The sequence below is a fragment of the Cibotium barometz genome, chromosome 9 (assembly GCF_041138505.1).
Source record: "Cibotium barometz isolate CiBa-2024 chromosome 9, ASM4113850v1, whole genome shotgun sequence".
Lineage (NCBI taxonomy): Eukaryota > Viridiplantae > Streptophyta > Polypodiopsida > Cyatheales > Cibotiaceae > Cibotium > Cibotium barometz.
This window is the reverse complement of record NC_141054.1, coordinates 48,578,283-48,602,657: the sequence shown is the minus strand read 5'-3', so window position 1 is coordinate 48,602,657 and position 24,375 is coordinate 48,578,283. Positions and strand designations below refer to the sequence as shown.

General features: G+C 46.7%; 1 protein-coding gene across 6 annotated transcripts in view; it reads left to right on the top strand.

The window, feature by feature from the left end:
- The window catches only part of LOC147635653 (mediator of RNA polymerase II transcription subunit), a 197,445-nt gene that overhangs the window by 138,983 nt on the left and 34,087 nt on the right, over positions 1–24,375 (top strand). For all 6 annotated transcript variants that reach the window (XR_015266693.1, XR_015266692.1, XM_086803035.1 and 3 more), the window contains 7 exons: positions 14,385–14,468; positions 14,550–14,644; positions 20,652–20,814; positions 21,127–21,375; positions 21,484–21,657; positions 21,765–21,878; positions 21,975–22,100. Coding sequence is in view for 4 of the 6 variants with exons in the window: in XM_086803035.1 (XP_086659161.1) it covers positions 14,385–14,468; positions 14,550–14,644; positions 20,652–20,814; positions 21,127–21,375; positions 21,484–21,657; positions 21,765–21,878; positions 21,975–22,100 (1,005 nt within the window). In the remaining 2 variants the exon portion in view is untranslated. The remainder of the gene's footprint in view (positions 1–14,384; positions 14,469–14,549; positions 14,645–20,651; positions 20,815–21,126; positions 21,376–21,483; positions 21,658–21,764; positions 21,879–21,974; positions 22,101–24,375) is intronic.

Genomic DNA, 24,375 nt, shown 5'->3' with positions numbered 1-24,375 from the left:
ACATTGACCCTCCACTTATCAAGGTGGCCAGAGAGAGACTCTTGTTTGTGGATTTGGGAGGGCCGACCTCTCACGCGCTTCTAGTGGGACTCAGGGGAGTGGACATGGCACGATCGAGAGGACAAGGAGGAGACTCATGGTACCTCCTTTTTTGTATACACTGCATGGCTAGGCCATAGGATTCAGATGCTAGAGGTTGAGGACACTTCGGTAGCAGCTAGACATTGGCTATCCCAAGGCCTCTTGCCATCATTTCTCTTTGATTTCTGGAAGAGATTGTGGGATAGTTTTCGGCTGCGGAAGATCACTCTCTTCAGGCACATATGAGTTTGGGGTTGGCACATGGTTGGCCATTGGAGGTAGGCTAGCCTTATGTCCGAGGTGTGGCCATCCGTAGGTGTCCCAGCATTATGGTCTTTGGGATTGCCTGAAGGCTCATTAGGTTTGGCAGCCGATCCTCCGCATCTTTACTATAGACAAGGCCCCTTTTCGCACTATTACGTGGGGCATTGTTACTTGGGCCACTGAGGCCAAGGCGGAGGGTGGGGGACTAGCCCTTCAAGTCTCTCACCTCTCTATTTCTGCAGTGCGAGTCCCATGCTCCAGCCCCATCTATTGGTCACTCGACTCTAGGTTCTTGCTAGAGATGGGAGATTTGTAGCAATATTACCACATGGCACATGTGGAGAGAGCTCAATGCACCCTCACTCTGCTAGTGCAGTCCATCGGGAGTATGTGTCTTGATATCATTCATACCCTCTGTGGCCAGTGGGGGAAGCTTCAAGGTGGTTTAGACCACATGTGATGTAGCAGGGTTGGTTGCCGGGCACACTAGGTGGTGGCTCTTCTATGGACAGTATGTCCGGACTCCCCAATGCTCACATCGCAGTACATAGCACACGTACTCGTAGACAGTATGGAGCGGAACACAACACAACTGACAAGATTGCAAGGGGAATAAGAAGCTGGACAACACTTGCACTACTCCAAAACACTGTTACATGTTCTTCATCTGTACCGTGCACACTCAACAGAGGTCACAATGAAGAGGATGACACACAGCTGAAGGTGACGATGAGTGACTCAGCACCAGGCTAAGGCTACAATGTAGTAGGAAGGATGTAGCATGAAGTCATAGGATGAAGAATGAAAGATTCTTCAGGATGAGTCGAGTGACCATATAAGCATTCCTGCAAGACGTGGTGGAGTCGGTGGAGTAGGTGGCATATCCTATCTTTGGTAGATGCCCTCGAAGTGAGAATCTCCTATCTCTAGAAGATGCCTCTTAGAGTGTGAGAGTGGTGCCTTCGATGTTGGTACGTGCACCGCTCTTGTATTTGTTGGTGGTGAGCTGTAAGCCCAGCGAGGCGTGCAGTGATAGATTCAACCAGGTGTTCAAGAGGTCAAGATAGAGAGAGAGAGGGGAGAGAAAGAAGGGTATAGGGATCTTGCACAATACACCACGCTGAGTGGGGAGTAGGCCCCGCTCCCTCTAAGGAATTTATTCAGGAACAATCCACGGGCTTTTCCAAGCCAGGACCAATACTATCAATGAATACAATATTAAACAAAAATGTCAATGGGTCGAAGTCAGTGTCGAGGCACAAGATCTCTGATGGCGAGCACACCACAAGGATGATCCACAAGAGTCTCTTACTGGGCGAGTACCAAAATCCAATATCCAAATCTAGATTAAAAGATCTCCAAACGCATAAGCAAGTCACACGGTAGGTATGTGTAATCAACAAAGTATATGAAGTCCCGTCGTAGGCTAGATGCCAAATACTCGAGAAGGAATTAGCCCTCACAAAGAATTTCTCAAAAGAATTAGCCCTCACAAAGAATTAGCCCTCACAAAGAATTTCTCAAAAGCTGGATAACGGTGCTGATGTGAGAGTAACACCGAGAGGCGGTTTAAGTGGAAAAGGGGACAAGTTCTGGCTGGCACAAGAGCTGGCTGCAAGTGGTGGAAGTGCTGGCAAAATTGGCGCTGGCTGGCAGATACAGGCGGCACAGATGGCACAAAGAAGGCGGCAACAGGAGGGACAGGGCAGTGCAGTGCCAGCTGAGCTGGCGGAGACAGGTGTAGCAAGGCAGCAACGTTGAATGTAGACAGCGGACTGGGGGCAAAGTGCTGTACGGGGGCAACAAGATAAGGATGGTGATGACAAAGAAGATGATGAGCTTCAATATTCTTTCCCCTGTCTATGGATTCAAGAGGGATCCATACTTCTTTTATACTTGTGGGAGGCCTTGCTTTTTGCCAAAAGCGGGCCAAGCTTTGCTTTTCGTTTTTTCACTTTGCTTTTGTCTTTATTGCGACTTTTAATAATAAAATATTACTCAACTTTAGTCAAAATTCTTTAGTTATGCTTTTCTAGCTTTAGGGCCTTGCTTTTTGGCCCTAGAGTTGCTTTTTGGAAAAGCGGCTTTTAGCTTTTTGATTCGGCTCAATCTCCTCTTGCCAATGGTGCCCTTGGCTCGTGGTCAACTCAGTTTGACTTTTTACTTTTTCTTGCTTTTTGAGACCAAAATTGGTGCTTTTTTTTTTTTTCATGAGCCAACTTCAAGATCCCTGTTCCCATGCTTTCATCAGTGTGTCCATGTGTACGGGCATGAGTTTCATCATGTGAAAAAGAGCTAGGAGGGCCAAATAGTTACATGCACCTTTGCTTCTGGATGGTCCACCGAATGCTCTCGTATGGTACGTCTAGGTTGACCCACTGTGGCAGTGTGACGGTGTGATGCTGTTAAGGTGTGGTGGTGTGACGCTGTTATGGTGGTGGTCCTAGTGGGGGTACCGTTGGTGACTATAGATTGCCCAGCACTAGAGTGCTTACCATCCTTAGTGAGGAAGGTAGGAATTATTTTGCAGCTGAAAAGATACATTATGCGTTGTGTACATTATAAAAGATGCAATATGCACTGTGTACATTATGAAAGATGGTGCAAAATTAAAGTACTGACATGAGAAAAAGATGGTATATACAATGAGAGCATAAAACTGAAATTGTTCCTCATGATAGTGGAAGGTTCTAAGTGCCGCCCGATGTAGTACTAGGTGCTCCAGTAGATGAAGAAGTCGGAGGACCAGAGAGAAGGAACTAGAGAGGGTGAAGGTACTCTCGGTGGGCATCCAGGTCGATTGCTTGGGCCTGTAAAGAGATGAGCTCTCGAGTCTGCTGCTCCACCAGATCATGTAATGCCACCATCTTCGTGGTGCTGTGGGAAGATAAGGAACGGAGGTGGGTGAGCTCTGACTCTGCTTCTTGTAGGCACTGCTCCAATGTGGACACCTGAGTCTGAAGACCTCGGATAGTGTCCTCAACCTGGCGAGTGCAATCCCTCTGGCGACTGCGATCACTAGAGAGCTCAAAGAGGTAGTCGGTGAGCGGAGTAGATGCGGATATCAGCCAAGAGGTTGTCCAGACCCCAAACTATGCGACGAGCTCGACGGGGATGAGGCAAACATAACTCCTATGGAGGGTCAAGAAACCATAGGCAAGGAAGATCACCCACTGAGATGTCTTTAGCACTGTAAGAAAATGGGGAGTTTGGAAGCTCGATGCACTCGATGTCCTCTCGATCAACACGGAAAGTCACCTCGTGTGGAGAACACAGAGTAGGTGTAGGCAAGGATGGCCCTCCAGAGGCGATGGTAGGGGTGACTGCAGGGATGGCGGTCACAATGGTGGCTGGCGAGGTGGAAGGGAAAATACCACTGCTGTCAAGGAAGGTGGTGAGGTGGAGAGACGAAATGCTGCTGATGTCAAGGAAGATGGTGAGTTGGAAGCTGGGGGAGCAATGCGTCTACATAAGGAGGCGGGAAGATCCCTTTGCACCCGAGGTCGGATGCGGGATGTTGATGAAGTGCTGGCGAGGTTGGCGAGATGGTGGAGGAGTAAACTGCTGTAGAAGATAGGTGAGGAAGCATGTAGAGGGCCAAGTAAAGGAGGCGATTTCAGGCTTATTAAGTTGGGTCCAAAATCGGCAGCAACAGAGGCGGAGGGATACATATAGGAGATGATGGAAGGGAAATGGGTGGCCTGTGCACAAACAGTGGAATGTCTCCATGTAGTGTGGGTGGGACGAAGGGCAGTGGAGTAGTGGGGATTTCTCGGAGTAAGAGATAATAATGGAAGAAGACAGAGAGATGTATTGTACGGGGCTAGAGAGTCAAGGGGGGAGGGGCCAGCATAGCATTTGTAACGCAGAGAGCTCGGCTGGGGGAGGAATATCAATAATGCGGGTATCAGAATCTCGATGGAGGAGCGAACTTGCGGGAGGGCCAATGAGGTGGGCAAGGTAGGCGGATGCGAGGCGCTCTGCCCGTTGGGCATCATGAAAGCTGGTGAGAAAGGCAGTGCATAGGGAGGCATCAAGGTCAGGCAAAGCCGGAATAGAGGCCAGACCCTGCAGTCCCAAGGTGGTGAGTTCAGTAGGAGTAATTAAGGTGTTAAGCTGCGAAAGCTGGAAGGGGCATGGGTCAATGAAATTAATGGTGAAGGAGGTGGAGGCAGGCATATGGAAATGATGGATTGAAACAAGGGAAGGAGATGTACTGCAGGCGGAGTAGCGGTGAAGAGGGGGACGAGGGGGTGGGACGGGATTGGGAGTGACAGCTTCATCCTCAGATGGAACATACTGAGGATCACTATGAGAAGATGATGTTGAAGTGGAGGAATCTGAAGAATCTAAAGAATCTAAAGAAGTAGTTGGAAAGGTTACCTGTGGAGCCATAGTTGTTGCAGCGGCCAAGGCAGGAGGGACGATGGCATGGTAGAGCTAGCACCTGATGGTATTGTCACACGGGTACATTGGCAGGAGGATGCTCCTAAGAGGGTGGTGCCACGTGTGAAGAGAAAGAGCGCCCCACCGGTCGTAAGAAGCGAGCGATGGAGTGCTTGTATGGCACAGGAGTTGTTGGTAACCTGTCCAACATGAGAGAATGACGTGGAAGTGAATGCTGAGGTAGAAAATTAAAAAGAGAAAGATTCAAAATAGGAAGGTAGGTAGAGAGTTTTTTTTTGGCGCTGGGTGCAGTCAACGGCGAAAAGCTAGTTGGGGGGGGGGGGGGGGGGGGGATCGGCAAGGGAAAGCTGAGTCACAGGGGGAGTCGGCGAGAGAAGGTGAGTAGACGAGCGGAGATAGAGTGGGAGGGAGCTGAGTCGTTGAGAGGGGGTGGGGGAGTCGGTGAAGAGGAGAGAGATAGGGGGCGAGTGTGAAGGTGTGCGGGGGAGGGGGGGGGGGGGTGTAAGTCGAGTCGTGAGGGGGGGTGGGTGAGCATTAGGTTGAGTTCATGAGATAGGCGTGGTGTGGCTGAGTCGTGAGAGAGGGGTGGGGGGCGGTCGAGACGTGAGAAGTGGGTTGGATGGGTAGAGTGAGGGCGGGCGAGTCGTTAAAGGTTGAGCCGTTGAGAAAGGGTGTGGGGGGCAGCCGAGTCATGAGAGGGGGGTGTGGGGCAGCTGAGTCGTTAAAGGGGTTGGGCAAGTTGGTGAGATAAGGGTTGGGCGAATCCATTAGAGAGGGGGTGGCCCGTGGGCTAGTGGGTGAGGGGGGAGATGGGGAGGCAGGTGAGTTGCGAGAGGGGGGGTGGGCTAGCTGTTGAAAGGGAAGATGGAGGGAGACAGACAGTCGTGAGAGGGGGGGTGGGCTAGTTGGTGAAAGTGGAAGATGGGGGGCAGGCTGTCACTATTTGGCCACCCAATTGGTCCACTCATCATGTATGTACATTGGACTGGTGTCCATGGCAGTTGTATATGCCGGGGATTGATGCCACTCATGTGATATTGTGGACTTGGCTTTCCGTTGGGACTTGTGCCTCTGTGTACATGCCCGGAAATGCCTGGTGGATTGGTGTTCCATTGGGTCTAGTACTTTGTGTACTTGCCTGGAGCGTCTCATGAACGGAGATTGTCCATACCAATGTGCATTACATAGCATCTTTATGTGCTTGCTTGCAATTGAAATTGCATGCTATTTTCATGCTTGCTTGACCAATGTGTAGTTCTGGGTAAGGGGACGCCCGCCTGTGAACCGTGTGTGAAAGTGTCTGCTGACATGGTTATGTGGCATGTGACAAGTGGTAAGTATTGGTCATAAACCTAGCCTTAGGAGTTAGCACTAATTTAAAAGTGTGTGTACACACTTCATTAGGTTTTTGGTGACCAAAACTCACTTATAAATTATGACCAGCCCGGTGTTCACACACATTGATGTCTCGAGGTGGACAAAACCCGATGTCCACCGCCCACACCTTATCCCCTTTGTACAAAGGGAGTAACCAGCCATGTGTCCTCTGTAGCTTGCTCCACAAAGCACTTGCCTGCCACCTAGAGTGGACAACTCATCACCTCACTACTACTCTCTCTAGAGGTAGGCGCCTCCTTCATGAGGGCATTTGGGCTGTATTTTCTGCACTTTCGCCTTCCCAACTCCATATGCAAGCTTGATAAGGTGTTTCTGAGGCTTCCAAGAGTGTTTCCGGCTGCTAATCACTCTCCTACACACTCCCAATGACTGAAATTCAGCAAAACAGCTCTCTTTCTTGCTGTAATTTCTGGTCTTTTTGCTGAAAACCTAATTTCAGCCCTCCTTTCTCAAGTTGAACTATAGGGGAAGCTTTCCCAAGGTTCCCTTCATCCTTTTGACGAATTTTGTCGCGACAAATCGAAGATTTGAACACTCCAAGCACTTCCATCGCGAAGACTTCCACTGTCATCGACTCTACTTGCAATTGGTAAGCTTTTATGCTTAAATATGGAAGCAAGTAGCAGGAGGGAGGAACCGGATTAAAGATCACATACCCTGTGTAGTGTTCTCTTGTCCTACGTGCTCTCTTGCAGATTGTTGCTACCATGTATTGGCGGAACAATAGAGAGCAGATGGCAGGGAACATGGGCACTTGAGAGCGTAGTGTGAGTTGCAAGTCTACACCGACAACCACTTTTTTGCAATACTGTATTCATATGCATTGGTATGGAAATCTGGTCAGATATGCCCATGACACTGTACTTGATTCTGCCAAGATCAATATACTTTATTTGAGGGAGGAGCTGGCCGTTCCGGCTCATTGTGTGTCTCTTGGTAATTGAGCAAATTACTTCTTGTATTGGAACATGTGTCCATCAAATCTTAGTGTATTTAAGTGTATTGATTAGCATTGTGTTCAAACAAGTTACATTGGTATCAGAGCATACGGTTCTCCTTCACTTCTATCGTGAGAGACAATCACCGTGAACACTAGCTATCTTTACACTTGGAACACTATGGACAGCCATACAATTAATGTTGGAGATGCTAACACAAGAGGTGGGGTGGTGACAACGAAATGCATGCCTTCAATGCTTTACAGGATGAGCAAACTCATGTGGTGCACAATAGGGAACATGAATATGTGGGATAGCCATCCCGTTGCACAAAGAGAAGATGCAGGAAGAAGAGTCCATAGTCTTGAGGGCTGAACTTACTCGTGTGCAGGCTCTTCTCCATGCACAACAAGAAGAATTGAATCTCTACCGCCGCGAGGATCCATTGGTACATGACCGTTTGAAAGCCAAGAAAGGTGAATCTTATCTGGATCATGCAATGGCAATGATTGCTCAGGAGTTGCACATGCAACCGAGGGATGCATCACGTGCATACTTGGCTCATACCAAGGATGCCTATGCAAAAAAGGCAACCATCCCACATGTCTTGGAATCCGGACAGGTGCCCGAACAAGAACTTATGTCTAAGAGGATGAATCTCCATGCTATGGGAAAGGAATAATCGGCGACTTCATGCCATGCACGAGTACCTTATGTAGCCCGTGAAGGACACAATGTTTATGGCAGTGGTCAAAATGTATGTCAAATCCCATTGCAGGCTGAGAATGTCCATGCACAACGCATGCAACAGAGAGTGCAATTTTTTGTTGGTGCAGGTATTCCGTGTATCTCACATGCCACTCATGCCTTCGAGTGTCCTCGTGAGGGAGAAGCTATGGCTAAAAATGCACCAATGCATGTTGAGGGGCCAGCCATGCTACCTGCTTACAAGGCACATGTATCTATGTCTTATGCAACACCATTTGCTTCTAAAATGATGCCAGTCACAAGGGCTGTCCCAATGGACAAATATGCAGAAAAACATGTTGAGATGCAGGCACATGCATCAAAGTCTCGTGACTTCAAAGTCGGAGACAAATTTGTGAAGTTTAAGAACTATCTTCCCATCGATGCTAAATGGGTAGATGAAGAGTTCTTCAGAGATTGCTTGCATGTGCTTCAGACATATTTGGATGCTTTTCAGTTGCGGACAATTGTTTAGAAGCCGCCGGGGGGGGGGGAGGGATGTCACCATTTGGCCACCCAATTGGTCCACCCGTTCTTTCTCATCATGTATGTACATTGGACTAGTGTCCATGGCAGTTGTATATGTCGGGGATTGATGCCACTCATGTGATACTGTGGACTTGGCTTTCCATTGGGACTTGTCTCTCTGTACATGCCCGGAAATGCCTGGTGGATTGGTGTTCCATTGGGTTTGGTACTTCGTGTACTTGGCTGGAGCACGTCTATTTTGGTCTAGTCTCATGAATGGGGATTGTCCATACCAATGCTACATTGCATAGCATCTTTATGTGCTTACTTGCAAGTGAAATTGCAGGCTGTTGTTATGCTTGCTCGACCAATGTGTAGTTCTGGGTAAGGAGATGCCTGCCCGTGAACTGTGCATGTGAAACTGTCTGTTGACATGGTTATGTGGCATGTGATAGGTGGTAAGTATTGGTCATAAACCTAGCCTTAGGAGTTAACACTAATTTGTAAGTGAGTGTGTATACACTTCATTAAGTTTTGGGTGTCCAAAACTCACTTATAAATTATGACCAGCCCGGTGTTCACACACTGATGTCCCGAGGTGGACAAAACCCAATGTCCACGGCCCAGACCTTATCTCCTTTGTACAAAGGGGAGTAACCAGCCATGTGTCCTCTGTAGCTTGCTCCAGAAAGCACTTGCCTACCACCTAGAGTGGACAACTATCCACCTCACCCCTCTCTCTAGAGGAACGTGCCTCCTTCATGAGGTCATTTGGGTTGTATTTTCTTCACTTTCTCCTTCCCAACTCCATATCCAAGCTTACTAAGGTATTTTCCAAGCTTGCAAGAGTGTTTCCGGGTGGTAATCACTCTCCTATACACTCCCAATGACTGAAATGTAGCAAAACAACTCTCTTTCTTGCTGTAATATCTGGTCTTTTTACTAAAAACCCTAATTTCAGCCCTCCTTTCTCAAGTTGAACCATAGGGGAAGCTTTCCTAGGGTTCCCTTCATTGTCTTGAATTCTTTTGTCGCGAAGAATTGCGACAAATCAACACTCCAAGCACTTCCATCGCGAAGACTTCCGTTGTCATCGACTCTACTTGCAATTGGTAAGCTTTTATGCTTAAATATGGAAGCAAGTAGTAGGAGACAGGAACCGAATTACAAGATCACATACCCTGTAGTGTTCTCTTGTCCTACGTACTCTGTTGCAGATTGTTGCTACCATGTGTTGGTGGAACAATAGAGAGCAGATGGTAGGGAACATGGGCACTTGAGAGGGTAGTGTGAGTTTCAAGTCTACACCAACAACCACTTGTTTGCAATACTGTATTCATATGCATTGGTATGGAAATCTGGTCAGAAATGCCCGTGACACTATGTACTTGATTCTCCCAAGATCAATAAACTTTATTTGAGGGGCCGGCCGTTCCGGCTCATTGTGTGTCTCTTGTCAATTCAGCAAATTACTTCTTGTATTAAGCATGTGTCCATTAAATCTTAGTGTATTTAAGTGTATTGATTGGCATTGTGTTCAACCAAGTTACACAGGCGAGTTGTTGAGAGAGAGAGAGAGGGGGACGAGGGGTTGAGTGGAGAGAAAACAGAAGCAAGGCGTGAAAGCGAGGGGGGTTGTGAAGGCGATGCGAGTGGGACAAGTGGGGGATTGAGAGAATGGGCGGAAGGATTCCGAGGCGATGGGAAGGGGTGACTCAGATATAGGAGAGGGGTGAGTTTTTTTTTTGTTTTGTTCTTTTTCTTTTTGTTTTTGTTCTTTTTTTTTTCCCCCTTCTCCCAAAAGAATAAAAAGGTGGGATTGACAACGGTTAAGGGGAGGCGGCAAGGGAGCTTGGTATACTAGTGCCAATTTGCCAACGCTCGGGTTTTGTCCAGGATGGTCAGACAGAGCACCAAGGCATTGTGGGCAGTGTCATCCTGGCGGGTGGTCCCTGCCCAGTACGACCCATGGTTAAATTCGAAGGGCAAGATGGCCTCTAGGTTGTAGACTAATTGAAAGGGACTATGGCGTGTCGTGCCTTTGAAGGCGATTTTGTAAGCCCGCAAGGTGCCGAGGAGAGCCTTGGGCCAGTGAACGGGTGTTGATGGCACATCTTCTGGAGTAAGTGACAGAGCACTTTGGTGGTGCTTTCCGCCTACCCATTGGCCTGGGGGTAATACGCAAATGACTTGAGGTGGAAGATCTTATACCTGTTGCGTAAGGTGGTAATGACTTCATTGAGGAAGTGGGAGCCTCTGTTACTGGTGACTTGTAAGGGGCAGCCAAAGCGGACAAGGATGTGCTTATATAAGAACCGAGCTACCGTGTTAGCCATGCAATCCTTGGTGGCGAACGAGGACGTATTTGCGCCGGCTCTAGTGTGCCATCGGGTCTATGGGCCCCACGAAATCAAGACTCCACTTCTCTAATGGGGACCAAGCGAGGAGGTTGGTGACATTGACGGGTGGGTTTGGGCCCGCACAATTGGCAAGTATCACAAGATTTGGCAAACTGAATGGAATCTTTGAACATTGTTCACCACCACAAGCCATGCTCAAACAAGAGGGCGCCCGAGATGTGGCCGGGATAGTGGTCACCACCAGGGCCAGAGTGGGCTTCTTCGACCAAGTGAGGCACTTCATGAGGGTTGACGCCCCTTAATAAAACACCATCATGACTAGCCTTCGAGAGTTGGCCAACTATGATTTAGAAGGCTCCGCTCTTGAGAAAAACCGGCACTTGTTCTTTGGACAAGCATCAAGTAGAAATTGGCATGTGGAAAGCACGGCAAGAACATCCCCATACCATTCCCGGGTGGCATCAACTTTAAACTATCAGGAAGGTCATCGTCAATACTTGTTGCAGGCTCCTGAGTGTCGATGTGGGAAAGGTTGTCCGCCATGACTAATGTTTGCCCAATCGAAGAAGGATCACAAAATCGAATTCTTCAACCACCACCACATGATTCGCCACCTGGGGTTTGTTGAGAAGATACTAGAGAGCATGGTGGTCCGAGATGATGAAGTGGGAGCCCAAGAGAGAGTGTCGGAACTTTTGGTAAGCATAGACTATAGCCAAGCCTTCCCGCTCAGTGGGCCCACAGTAGTGAGGCTTGCATCTATATGGACATGGAAGATGATCGTCTAGTCAGTGAGATGAGGACGGAAGCTTTGGCGGTGAGGCACTTTTTTAAATTTCTGACTGGCCTTAGGCCCAAGTTCCTCCCATAGTTACTGAATTTTCCCTGCCCGTAGGCGCTTAATTATCCGCCCATAGGCGATGCCACCGAGAAAGCACCAAGGGGGGTTTTGAATCCAATACCTCTTGGTCCTAGGCAAACACCTTCACTACTTGAGCTATCACCTAGTTGGCTCGGTGAGGCGCTTTTTGAGGTAGGAGAAGGCGGTAGAGGCTAGGTCAGATCACGGGAAGATTGTAGATGGATTGACTAGGTGAGTCAGTATCACTTGCACTTATCTCAAGTGTCTTTATGCATCCAAGCTAATTCATCTTGGTGTCTAATTGTACTTGAGTGCATGTTAATTAGCACACACTCCTTATGAGTTTTCTTCATTTCTATCCACGTTAGATTAGTGATGTGATTAGTGTAGGATTAATTAACGCTTAGGACAATGTCTTGTCATTAGGAGAGCTAGATTCGTGTTTCTTAACATGGTATCATAGCTATGGTGAGGCTCTCCATTAGCTTAGCTGTAGGTCATTATCATTTGATCCATTAGGAAGGAGTCCTCTTAACTATCAGCTTGCCCAACAGGGCGCAACTTTGAATAGCAAGGTCAATGATGCCTAGGCTCCGTTTGTGTCGTGGCTGAATGATCACTCTCCATGCCACCTTGGCCCTGGCAAGCCTCCTGTCACTACCAGTCCATAAGAAATTCCAGATCAACCGTTGTACCTGACCAATACATGCTCGGGAGAAGCCCAACAAGAAGTAATGTACCACATGGTGGCAAGAAGGACCTGGTTCGCCACCACCACTCTACTAGCTAGGGAGAGTCTCGTGGAACTCAAGTACAAAAGCTTCTTCCGAATGGTCAAAAGAAGGGGAGCGAGCTGTTGATCTGGAGAGATATCAATGCCCACTTGACATCCAAGATAGCGAACTGGAGAGCCCCTTGGAATCCACTGGAAAGCCTCAATTGGACATCAAGCATTAGGCGGGTGCCGAGCCTACCCACAAGCCACACAACTTGTGCCAGTTGATCTGTGCTCCCGATGCGCGACAAAAGATCGCCTTAACGAATCTTTGGAGATTCCCCACATCTCCCGAAAGGTAAGCTCCTGTTTTATCTTCAAACTTTGAGTCCAACAGCTCCTCCTTTTTTATTTGCAAACTCTGAGTCCAACAGCTCCTCCTGAGAGACGCAATGCCTGGAGCCTAGTCTTATGGGCTGAGAGAAAACTGCTCATGGCCTAGGCAACGAATAAGAAGAGATAAGGTGCTAGAGGGCAGCCCTGCCGGACCATGCGGGTGAGGGGAAATCTGTCTCCATGAGCTCTGTGAATGAGAACTTGGCTGTGAGAAGCTGAGTAAAGTCCTGAAACCATGGATCCACTCCACGAGGAACCCCATCCGACTCAAAGTGCACTCCAGAAAGCTCCAATCCACCCTATCATAAGCTTTCTCAAAGTCTAGGAGTAGCACTATGAGGTCCTGTTGCCGCATCCTGCCTGAAGCTATCGCCTCCTAGAAGGTGAAGATGTTGTCCAGAATGCTCCGATCCTGAACAACCACCATAGAGAGAGAGAGAATAGAGTGAAGTGACTATCATCAAAATGGCAAGAGAGTATAAATCTCTGCAGTTCCTTAGGAGTATCTACACCATAGCCCCAACAAGCAACAGAGTCTCTTCGACATCAATGTCATCCTCTCACAACCGAGAGAGAGTACATAAAAATCGGCAGCTTCAGTTAACAACAACATAATCAAGGAGATACTCAGCACAAAAGGGCATCGCTGGTTGTAACAAGCAGCACACTAAAGCATGAGTGACCATATAAGCATTCCTTGCATGACGTGGTGGAGTAGGTGGCATCTCCTATCTTTGGAAGTTGCCCGTTGCAGTGTCACTGCGGTGCCGTCAATACCAGTGCGTGCGTTGGTGGTGCGCCTCCACTTCTGGATGGTCAACCGAATGCCCCGGGATGGTACCTCTAGGTTGGCCCACTGCGGCGGTGTGACGGTGTTACGTTGTGGTGGTGTGACGCTATTACGGTGGTCTGTTCAATGTGGGCACCCTTGGTTACTACATCGGAAGCGTCCGGAGACCTTGAGGATCTGGTGTCATGGTCCCTTGGTGAGCCCACTTGGCACTATAGACCACTTGTGTGGTTTTTTCCTCCTCCCCCCATTTTATGAGATAGCCTTCTCCTAGAGCAGCCAGACGGAGGAGGAGAGCATCCTCCCCCCTTTATATATTTCTTGACTCTTGCTCCCCATGTGGAGCCGGGTTTGTGCTTTGCCATTATGGCTGTTTTTCTTGGTAACTAATAGAAAGATCTTTTTCCCAGAAAAAAAAGAAGAAGGAATGACAACAGCCAATGAGGTGATAGCCCAAGTGGTGAAGCTGTTTGCCTAGGACCAGGAGGTCCTGGGTTCAAACCCCCACAAGGTGCTTCCTTGGCGACATCGCCTACGATGGGCGGATAAAAAGGCGCCTATGGGCGGGGAAAGACGGTAAGTACAGGAGGATCTTGGGCCTAAGGTGAGCCGAAAAAAGAAAAAGAAAACAAATGACGGCAGAAAGGGAAGGCGAAGAAGATAAAGAAGAGAAGGATACCAATAAGAAGGGGGGGAGAAAAAGAAAAATAGGGGAAAAAGAAAAGTGCATGTTGCAGAGTGCAAGAAGGTAACAGGCTTTAGGTTACGTGCACATATGAGAGCAATAGTGGGCTACGGAGTGCAGGGCCTAGGCGCCTAACTTATTTTTCTTATGGTGAATATAAAAAATATTTGATTGAAAGAGAATTCTAGCTTGTTGGTTTAACCTCTGCTTCTATTTAGATAAGCTTTAACGTTTTGTCAAGATTGCTCATCCCCCGATTTGGAATATTTGCAGGTGTTGCCAAGTATTGCAATGATGGAAACTTATGCCCGTCTTTTATTGATTGCCCCGCATACACTTTTCCGGTGTCACGTAACTGTGAGTAATGCATGATATTCTCAGATCTTTTTGAAATGCTCTTCTAGGTCTGATTGATCATGGCATTTTGTTTCACATCAGGGCATGATGAACAAGTACCAGCAATCAATTGGAAAATCTGGGACCTCCATCTCAATTCTAGAGTTGCTGAACTATCGCCTCTTACCGCTTTACAGGTAATGTCTTTATTTCAGTTTGTGAATGCAATATCAATATTAAAGGGTGTTGCTTGAGAGTGAGGGGAAGGGGCTGCCCTAAATACTCACGAACACAGTAGTGTTGGAAATTTGGTGATTGCGGGGGAGCATAATTCGTTGGTTGTATGGTTCATTGGTTCTAAGGTTGTTTGCAAGTGTGAAAATAGATGTGAAAGAGGTAAAGAACTCTCTAGAATGGGCAAAAGGTTGTGGTTGTCAAATGGTGATGTGGGCACATTTGGGGTCACCTTGTTGGTGTGATTTGGACCACTTATTTTTGTGGTTAGATAGAGATCTTTGAAGCTTGTGATTTGGACCACTTATTTTTTGTGGTTAGATAGAGATCTTTGAAGCTATAATACATTGTGATTGAAAGCTTGTTTTATGTGTGGGGTTGATCAATGGATTTTGGTGATTTGTGAGTTTGTCTTGCCTAATTTCTTTCTAATTAAGGTCTTAGTTATTTTAATTGCCAACTGTGAAGTTAATTATTTGGTTTGATCCTCCCTAGCTCTTGATTTCCAATATGATATTAGAGCTTAGGCTATGTCCAGTTAGGCTAGGGTAGGACTAGTTTTCTCCTCCCTAGTTTTCTCCTTCTTACGCCTTTGTCTTGCATATGCGCTTAGGTGTTTTTCTCTAGTAGAGGGGAGAAAGAAAGAAAGGTATATTAAGCATCTTCAAAAGACCCAAAGGGTCTTTGAGACCAAACAAAGTGTTAGAATAGTTCCATGAGATAAATCCATCATGAAAAAGAAAAACATAGACAACTAGCTAGTTTAAGAGGATACAACATGTGGTGTATACAAGACAACACTAACAAGAAGTAGGATCTTTCATGGCACAAAAAAGATCCTTCATCAGTTAAAAGAAAATCTGCCCCGAAGTGTAATACAACTGTGTCCAAGATAGTGAAAAATTTGAAGAAATGAAGAGGGGGGGGGGGGGTTGGGCTCCTTCCATGGCTGCCACTCTCGGAGGGAGGCTACATCATGGGGGTAGGTTGGCGGGCCAAACTGCAAATGAGCTCCTGACACTGGCATGTGTCAGGTCTCTGGGGTCCACTGTCACACGAGGACTGTGGCCACTAACACCACTTAAAGCTGGCGGTGCAAGAGGAGGAGGGCTACGGTGCCCACCATCATCCTCATAGAATAGTGCTGGCGCCTGCCAAGCAAGTGCTCCCAATTAACGATGCAGGGAGTGTCGAGGTCGGAGGTAAAAAGGCAAAGAAGGTGCTGCCAGACTGGCTAGGCCTTTGGGCAGGCAGTGTCGCAGGGACTCATCAGACTTGTTGCATCTGCACCATTTGAGGCATGGGAAAACTGTTCTTGACTGTTAGTTTTTCAAGGACACGATAATCGACATGCAACCAAGCCAATCCATTCTTGACAAATAAAATGGGAGCTGCAAACAGGGATACATTAGGTCGGATAAAACCCTAACCATAGAAACACTTCTAGCTGGTGGTCGGGGGTATGTAGCTATTATGAGACGTGCTATATTTGGCTCCTAGTTTATAGGAGGCCTATATAAGTGACTTTATGAGTCAGTGTGGGAGAGAGCTCCTCACACCTAGACTAGAGGCCTTGAGACTACTCCGTGCTTACATTCGATGGGACACCAGGGGACTTTGCATGTGGAGCCATGTCTCCAATGCTACTATCCCCCTCTACACAGGGGTGAACATGAATGGCTCTGGCCTGGCCCTTTTCTCACCGATAGAGGTGGTGATCCCACTTGGCATTATAGACCGCTTGTGTGGTTATTCCCCTCTTCCACACCCCCCCCCCCCACTACAACACTTTTATGAGATAGCCTTCTCATAGAGCGGAGGAGAAGTGCATCTTTCTCCACCTCTTGACTATTTGCTCCTGCCCCATACAGGAGATGAGTTTGTACCTTCGTGGTTGTATTTAGCCCTTTGTGGCTGTTTTTATTAATTAATAGAAGGATCTTTTTCCCGGAACAAAAAAAGATGCAGGGCAGAGAATTGTAGCGTGCCAAAATCAGCCGTACAGCATTGACTACTGAAACACATGGAAAGGCGCTGTCTGTGACACATGGATGCACAATTCTGGCCCACGTGTCAAATTATAGAGTGGACAGCAAGGCCCCGCAATGTCAGGATTAGGTGTCCAAGAGTAAAATCTACCTACTCCATGTGTGGACCATTATCGGTTAACAGTCTACTACAACATGTAGCTTTTTTGGCAGTGTGCCAAATCTAATCCGAGCCGTCTCTAAACCATTTGGACTCCCAAGCTACCATCCCATGTGAATGTGGCTTTACAAACATGAGCTAGCCGGTGCTTGCCCACACAATACAATATGAGGGTGGAGCATTGATATCCAACACCCCCCGTCAATGTTTACCTGAATTTGAACTACCTCTGTGTTCCAGTGCCGAGTCAGTGAAGATGTTGATCCACGTGGTTCTTGCTAAGAGCCTTCATGAAGATGTCTGCACAATTTTTTGTCGTTGGGCAGTTGATCGTCTTGACCTCTCTGAACATGATGAGCTTGCGCACAAAGTGATACTTAATCTGAATGTGTTTTGTGTGAGCATGAAACACACAATTCTGAGCAATGGCCATCCAACTGTGGTTGTCACATTGCACAATTGTAGGCAGCTTCTACACCACACCCATATCTTGTGGAATCTTCCTCAGCCAAAATGCCTCACAATGGCTTTCAATTCACGGAGGGATTGTAATGAACGAGTGAAGACAGGCCTTTAGAGTGAGCCCCTTGTGCCCGCTTGCTCTAGAGTCCATTCAGCAATGTTTATGGGTTTGCAGACAAGCTAGGATGGTTTGGTCTGCCATTTCTTTCTTGCTTGGCGGATTGCCCTGGTTCATTGGTTATATCATGCAGGGCTCACTCAATTTGGAGTGCATACTTTCTATTCGATCTCTGACTCATCTTTGGCTGTCATGATTTGTTGGCTTTTTTTTGAGTTTTTCCATATGGCTATCATGATTTGTTGGCTTTTTTTTTTAAAAGTTTTTCCACATCGATTCAGTTTTAGTTTCTATTTTAAGGCCATGTTATGTTCCTGTTTTGACACCTGTGGGAGACAGTGGCCAGGATTGCAGCTTGGCACATATGGAGAGCCAGATGCACACAAGACATGGATGGAACTCAGATCCTACTTTTTCAGAACCTTTCTTGTGACCGATATTGTGCATACACTTGTGGCCATTTGGTTGGGAATACAGCGCTGCTCCAGACCTACAGTTTCCAAGAGTTTTAGCTTCCTCATTGAATGGAAAGACTGTCCATTCTGTTGTGTGTTTTAATTTGGTTTATCTTCGTGTTTTTTTTTTTTTTGGGGTGGGGAGGGGGGAGAAATGAAATGAAATGATATATTAACGTCTCTAAGAGGCCATAATGGCCAATGAGACCAAAACTGAGAGTACATCTGAAGTCGGTGTCTCATCAAAGAGAACAACTAAATGAGGCTAAAAAGTACAATAAACTGATTGTCTTACACTTATAAAAACAGAATTGTAAGACTCCGAGATGATACTGAGTAGAAAATACTGGAAAATGTATATCAGGTAGATCCATGTATGCTGATCGGTTGAAGTGTTGCCCTCTCCTTAGATCAAGTATCTCCGCCATGGGGCTGTCTAGAATGGAGAGGTCGTAGAAGTGAGGTAGGCGCCTCCGATGCCGAGCAATAATGGCTCTGATCTGGCGATGGTGAGGATGCCGTGGTCAAGATCCTGGTGGGCGTGGCCGACAAGCACAACATAAGATGACTGCTCTATCAGTGGTGACTCTCTGAGAGCGTGGTCGGTGCCCTGATGGCCTAATGGAGAAGGTATCAGGAGGTGTGTGGGCTGGGTTGCTGGTGCTGGTGCCGAAGAAATCTGTGAGGGTCCTCTGTCTAGGTACATCATGGCTCGGTCTCCTGTTTGCCAAGAGGGTCCCTCTGTGTCTCCTGAGCTCAAGTAGAAACAATCATCTCTGATCCTCAAACTCCATGACCCTATGCGTAACGGCCCAAAACCCTCTCAGAAGAGGCAGTGATATCTCCCTCGGATCTCATAATAGACTATACATTAGCAAATGTAGTGCTCCTCTGTCTCTGCCTCTTGGTAGCATAGCTGACAAACGCGGTCATCCAAGATCTGATGCACATATCACCTTGTCTCAATCCGCAGCTGGTGTGATGAGGTCCGGATTTGTCCAATGGCACAACGTATCCCATGTGATAGGTGTACATCCATGTACGCCAGGCGGGTGATAAAATCATTTGGTGAGAGGTGTAGAAAATGGCTCTTGTAATGAGCCATTTTCGTGCCTAGGGGCTCAAGGGGGCTAGTCGTGTCCTCTCTGTGTCCACTCTAATGATATCCTGCCTGATCACGCGGTTTTGCTCTGAGCGGGTGAGATCCAAAAATGGACAATCCAGACTGTACTGAAAGGGTGGTAGTGCCTCTATCCGCAAACCATGTAGGTCAAACCATGATCTCATCTGAGCGTACCAGCGATGAGTATCTCCATCCTTTGCCAACTGTATGGATGAGGTCAATGCCAATCGGGAGTACCTCTGTTGAGGAAGCTCCCATAGCCGCTGTAAAAAGGTAACTGCCTAGAATAGGACCTCGGTCATTACTGGTGCGGCACCCAGCTCAGCCCGAACAATCTCATGTGGTACTGATGATTTGCTCCGAATCATGTGGGCAATCATCATAATCAGTGGTCTCTCCATTTGCCTCCATCCCTCATCCGTCCCTCTCTAAGATCTGTGATGTATGTTGGGCCCCCAAATTGGAGCTCCGTACAGGAGGGTCGGTGTGACAAGCGTATCAATAGCCACAATTTGGTGCGTGCCTCTTGAAACTGTATGTGTGCACATTGCCTCTCAGGTGCCCCCAAAGTAGCCCTCGAGCTAATCTAGCTGCTGCTGCCTCCTTCAGGGAGAAACGCGGTCCTGTGAAGTAACTCCCAAGTAGACATATGACTTGACGTACTCAACCGGCTCCCCTCAGAAAGTGAACTGAGGCTGTGATCTCGTCACCCATGCCTGTGTGGTGTTAAACACCATAACCTTGGTTTTCCCAAAGTTCACTGTCAAATCTCTATCTGCACAGAAAGCGTGTAATGCATCAAGGTGTCTCTGTAATCCCTCCTAAGAGTTTGAGATTAGAACAATATCATCAGCATATAACAAGATGGGTATCAACACCGCTGCCAGGCATGCCCTTGGGCCTCCCAATCTGTCTACATAATCAGAGACCACATCAATGTACAGTCCAAAGAGGGTGGGCGATAGCGGGCATCCCTGCTTTACCCCTATCATGCTAGTCACCATATCAGATAGTCTGCCTGGAGCTCCTGTTAAGTATAAACAAACTATATAAAGCCATAGCCAAAGGCCAGTCAAACATCATCCTAGAATGCAAGGTGTGTGGAATGAGTCTAGGATCTGATGGTAACAAGAGAGTCCTGAAGAGGAGAAAAATCCATGGACGCATTCCCTCATGAAGGCAGTGCGCCTAGCTTGTGCAGGAAGGTCCCTAGAAACATGCGCATGTGGCCATAAGAGTATGTATAATAGCTGCCCAAGTTTATCTTGGTCTTTTCAGCCACCCACCTGGTTTGTTTATGCTATGCATGATGTATTGATTCCTTGAGCCTCATGAAGGCAGCACACCCAGCTTGTGCAGATCTGGGAGGTCCTTGGATACGTGACCATGTGGCCATAAGAGTGTCTACAATATCTTCCCAAGCTTATCGTGGTGTTTTCAGCCACCTGTGTGTTTTATTTATGGTACGCATGTTGTATTGATTCTTTGAGCCTTGGCTCTTGTATTATTCTATCATACTCTATGAAGTCCTTTTCTTTAAAAAAAAGAATGTCCTGTTATAGTGCACTTTGTATTATTAAAGGCGCTGTACCGCACGTATCTTGCTATTTTGGATTGATGTTCTCAACTTCTACGTTGACAGGAGCATGATTTGACCATTGCAGGTATCATGGAAAGGTGAAACAGCTGCTATACGACATTGCAAAAATCATTATCGCTGTGAAAGTGAAGCGGGGGGAACATCGCCTTTTCCGTTTAGCAGAGAATTTATGCCTCAACCTGATCTTATCTCTACCTGAAGTCATACTTGTAAAGAAAGAATTAAAGGTAAAAACTTTAATCCGATTTTTCATTCTGTGTCTTGTCCTCCTTTCGGTTTTCCGTGGCTGAGTTCATCCACTTTTGGTCTCGTAGACCCTTGGTGTCTTTCATAGACGTTAGTATCCGTCTCTCTTTTTTTCTCCACACGCGTGCGCATGCGCACACATGTATGTGTATAGACACACGTGCTTTCAATATCTTGTGTTATGAGTTTCATACTCTGTAGTTTGACATAGCTGATGTTCACATTCTTCCCGACTGGCCTTGGGAGCTGATGTTCACATTCTTGATTGAGTGTCTGATGGAGGCTTCTTTCAGGGAGCTACAACAGAGTTTTCTGAAACATTGAATAGGGCTATGATCATCAACCTAGCTTTTACCATCAAGACTCGCGGCATTGCAGAGTTTGAACAGCAAGTGCTTCTGGCACCAGCTATTGACCAAATACTTGCCAACAGTCCACACAGCTGGTCAGAAAAAACCTTGCGCCATTTCCCTCCTTCACTGCGGGAAATCCTTGTGGCAAGGCCAGACAAAAGATCACAGACAATCCAGGGGTGGCAGCAGGTGTTTCATTCTATAGTGCAAGTTTTTTAAAACCATACATGCTTTTACTGCACTGATGGTGTACCGTAAATGCTTTTTCTGCACTGATGATATGTGGTTTCAATCCAGGCTGAAGCTACCATGATACATCAATGCCGCCAGTTGCTGTCGTCCACGTCCGACCCATCACATTTACTGAGCTTTTTCAATCACATGGTATCTCATCAACACAGGCAATATCTGTGTGCAGCTGCTTGGATATTGTTGGATAAACAGAGTGACAATATCAATACGGGAAACTTGGTAACCACTTGACATGCCTACATTCAGTATGTCTATGCTCATGTGGTAGTGCTTCTTGGTTCTATTGTCATGAGCACCTAGCTTGAGTGGGCCTTGTCCCCTTGCAGGGTCGTGTTCTAAAGGAGCTTTCAGCAGAGGAGGTCACAGCAAACATATACGTGATGGTTGATGTCCTGCTTTTGAATGCACAATTGTATATACAACATGGCCATTCTGCACAGGTTATTAACACAGTGGTATCAGCATCTTTCTTATTAGTCTTACAGTATTACAAAGGGCTGTTTGGCAAGTAAATACTGACATGCAAATGTCTACAGGATGTTCTGTACAGGGTAAGTACTGCTCTTGCAGGGTTGGTGTGGAATCAGGAGCTATTGCCGTTTGACATATTACTCTTAGCTCTTGCTGACCGTGATGATGATCCACTTGCTTTACGAATTGTGGTAGGTATCTGCATTTTTCCCATTCTGCCAGAGAGAATGTCTGATATACATTGTTTCACAAGATCAAGTATTTCCAGTTTGCATTTTAGAGAGGGGAGTTGGGGGATCATTGGGGCACCATGGGCGGTGCCTGTGGGCAGCAGGCAGTTTGGTGGGCGGGTGAACCTGGCCATGTGCAACTGTGTTCAAATATCTGGCCGGGTCTAAAACCAGGGAGATGCTAACCTGGATCAGTGTTCAGCAGCTACAAGTTACAACACACAATTGTTTTCTCAATACCGAACGTTTCCTAGGTGACCCAAATTTTTTAATGTTATCCAATTGTTATAGATGGAGGGGACAAATTATTAATGTCTATTAAAGACCCAATAAGTCTATGAGACCGAAAATGTGGTACATATGATCCATGTTTTATGACCTTATTTTTGGTCTCGTAAAACTAAGGTCATAGCCTTGCATGTACACTGAATCAATAAATCAAGGAGGCGTGATTATGTGCCACCTTCTCGAGCCGCAGGGTACATGCTGTCAATGTCCACCTCCTGCGGTGGTGCTGCTCTATTGTGCTGGAGTATACCCCTGATCTGAAGTTGCGTTTGAAGAGGTCCCAATTCTAAAGCAATGTGTTATTCCAAACATGGACAATTACATCGCAAAGAAGCAAGAACAACAATCTAAAAAGCGAGCTGCTGATGAGCTATCTTCCGATGAATCAAATGTGAACCTTATCGCATGGGGCAAGATGGTAAGCTTGCATGTTGTTCAAGAAGTTCCTTGAGAATCAAGGTTAACTCTAATTTGTAATGATTATGTATGCAGGATAAGGGAATGAGATGAAGAATGTAGGGGATTCGAGAACTTCGAAGGATGGAAGAAATAGAAAGAACTTTGCATGCCGGCATACTCAAGCGTAGCCTCTCAGTTTGCTTCCTCACCAATTAGGCAATCCATTTTTGCATACCGTATGTTGTTGTTCTGTGTATTATATTTTGCTGCAGTATGTGCATATGATAGAACTGAATACAATTTTGGGTTTTTCCTGGGTCCAATGACTTGGGTTTTGGTTCTGTCCATGGTAGAGAAAGAACCAAAACCTAAGTCATAGGACCCAGGAAAAACCCAAAATTGTATTCAGTTTTATCATATGCACATACTGCAGCAAAATATAGTATGCAGAACAGCAACCATACGGTATGCAAAAATGGATTGCCTAATCCAAGAAAAACCCAAGACTGTATTCAGTTCTATCATACGGACATACTGCAACAAAATATAGTACGCAGAACAGCAACCATACGGTATGCAAAAATGGATTGCCTAATTGGTGAGGAAGCAAGCACCCACATACCAAACTGAGAGGCAACCCTTGAGCATGCAAAGTTCCTTCTATTTCTTTCATCCTTGGAAGTTCTCGAACCCCCGGCATTCTTCATCTCATTCCCTTATCCTGCATACATAATCATTACAAATTAGAGTTAAACTTGATTCTCAAGGAACTTCTTGAATGCATGAACAACATGCAAGCTTACCATCTTAGGAGCCCCATGCGATAAGGTGCGCATTTGATTCATCGGAAGATAGCTCATCAGCAGCTCGCTTTTTATATTGTTGTTCTTGCTTCTTTGCAATGCAATTGTCCATGTTTGGAATAACACATTGCTTCAGAATTGGAACCTCCTCAAACTCGGGATTTTCACTTCCACCATCTTAGAGAAAAGGTCTTTGACATGCAAAAGCCTAGCAGCCTCGTTTAGATATCCCTCCCTCCATGCTGCACAGTGACCACCCTTGTGGTCTCTTTGGATGTGCCTCTTGTAAAAAGCACACCATTCCTTGATGCATGCGGAGGTCCCTGCAGCATCCACCAGAGCACTAGTAGCATTTGCGAGACTCTGTACATAATCCTTCGTGATGCGGCTGTAGGCTTGGAGGAGTGGCCTAGCAAGAGCCTTTCCTGATTCACGGGTATAGGCTTGGTTGTCCTTCGTGTATGAAGAAAAGTGCTTAACAAAGTGATACAATGCAGCCCCAAAGGTGCCAATGTCGATTTTAAGGCACATCTTGTGGTCATCTCGTGTAGATTTGACAGTGAAGGGATCGGGTTGACAGTGAAGATTCCCGTAAGGGATAACTTTCTTGGGGAGACACGAAATAGATTAGTTTAAGATGAAAGTTGAAGAAAAGACAGTAGGGTCAGCTGATTAGTTTTTGTTGAGGCCCACGAAAATAGATTAGTTTAGAGTTTTTCTTGAGGCCCACGAAATAGATTAGTTCA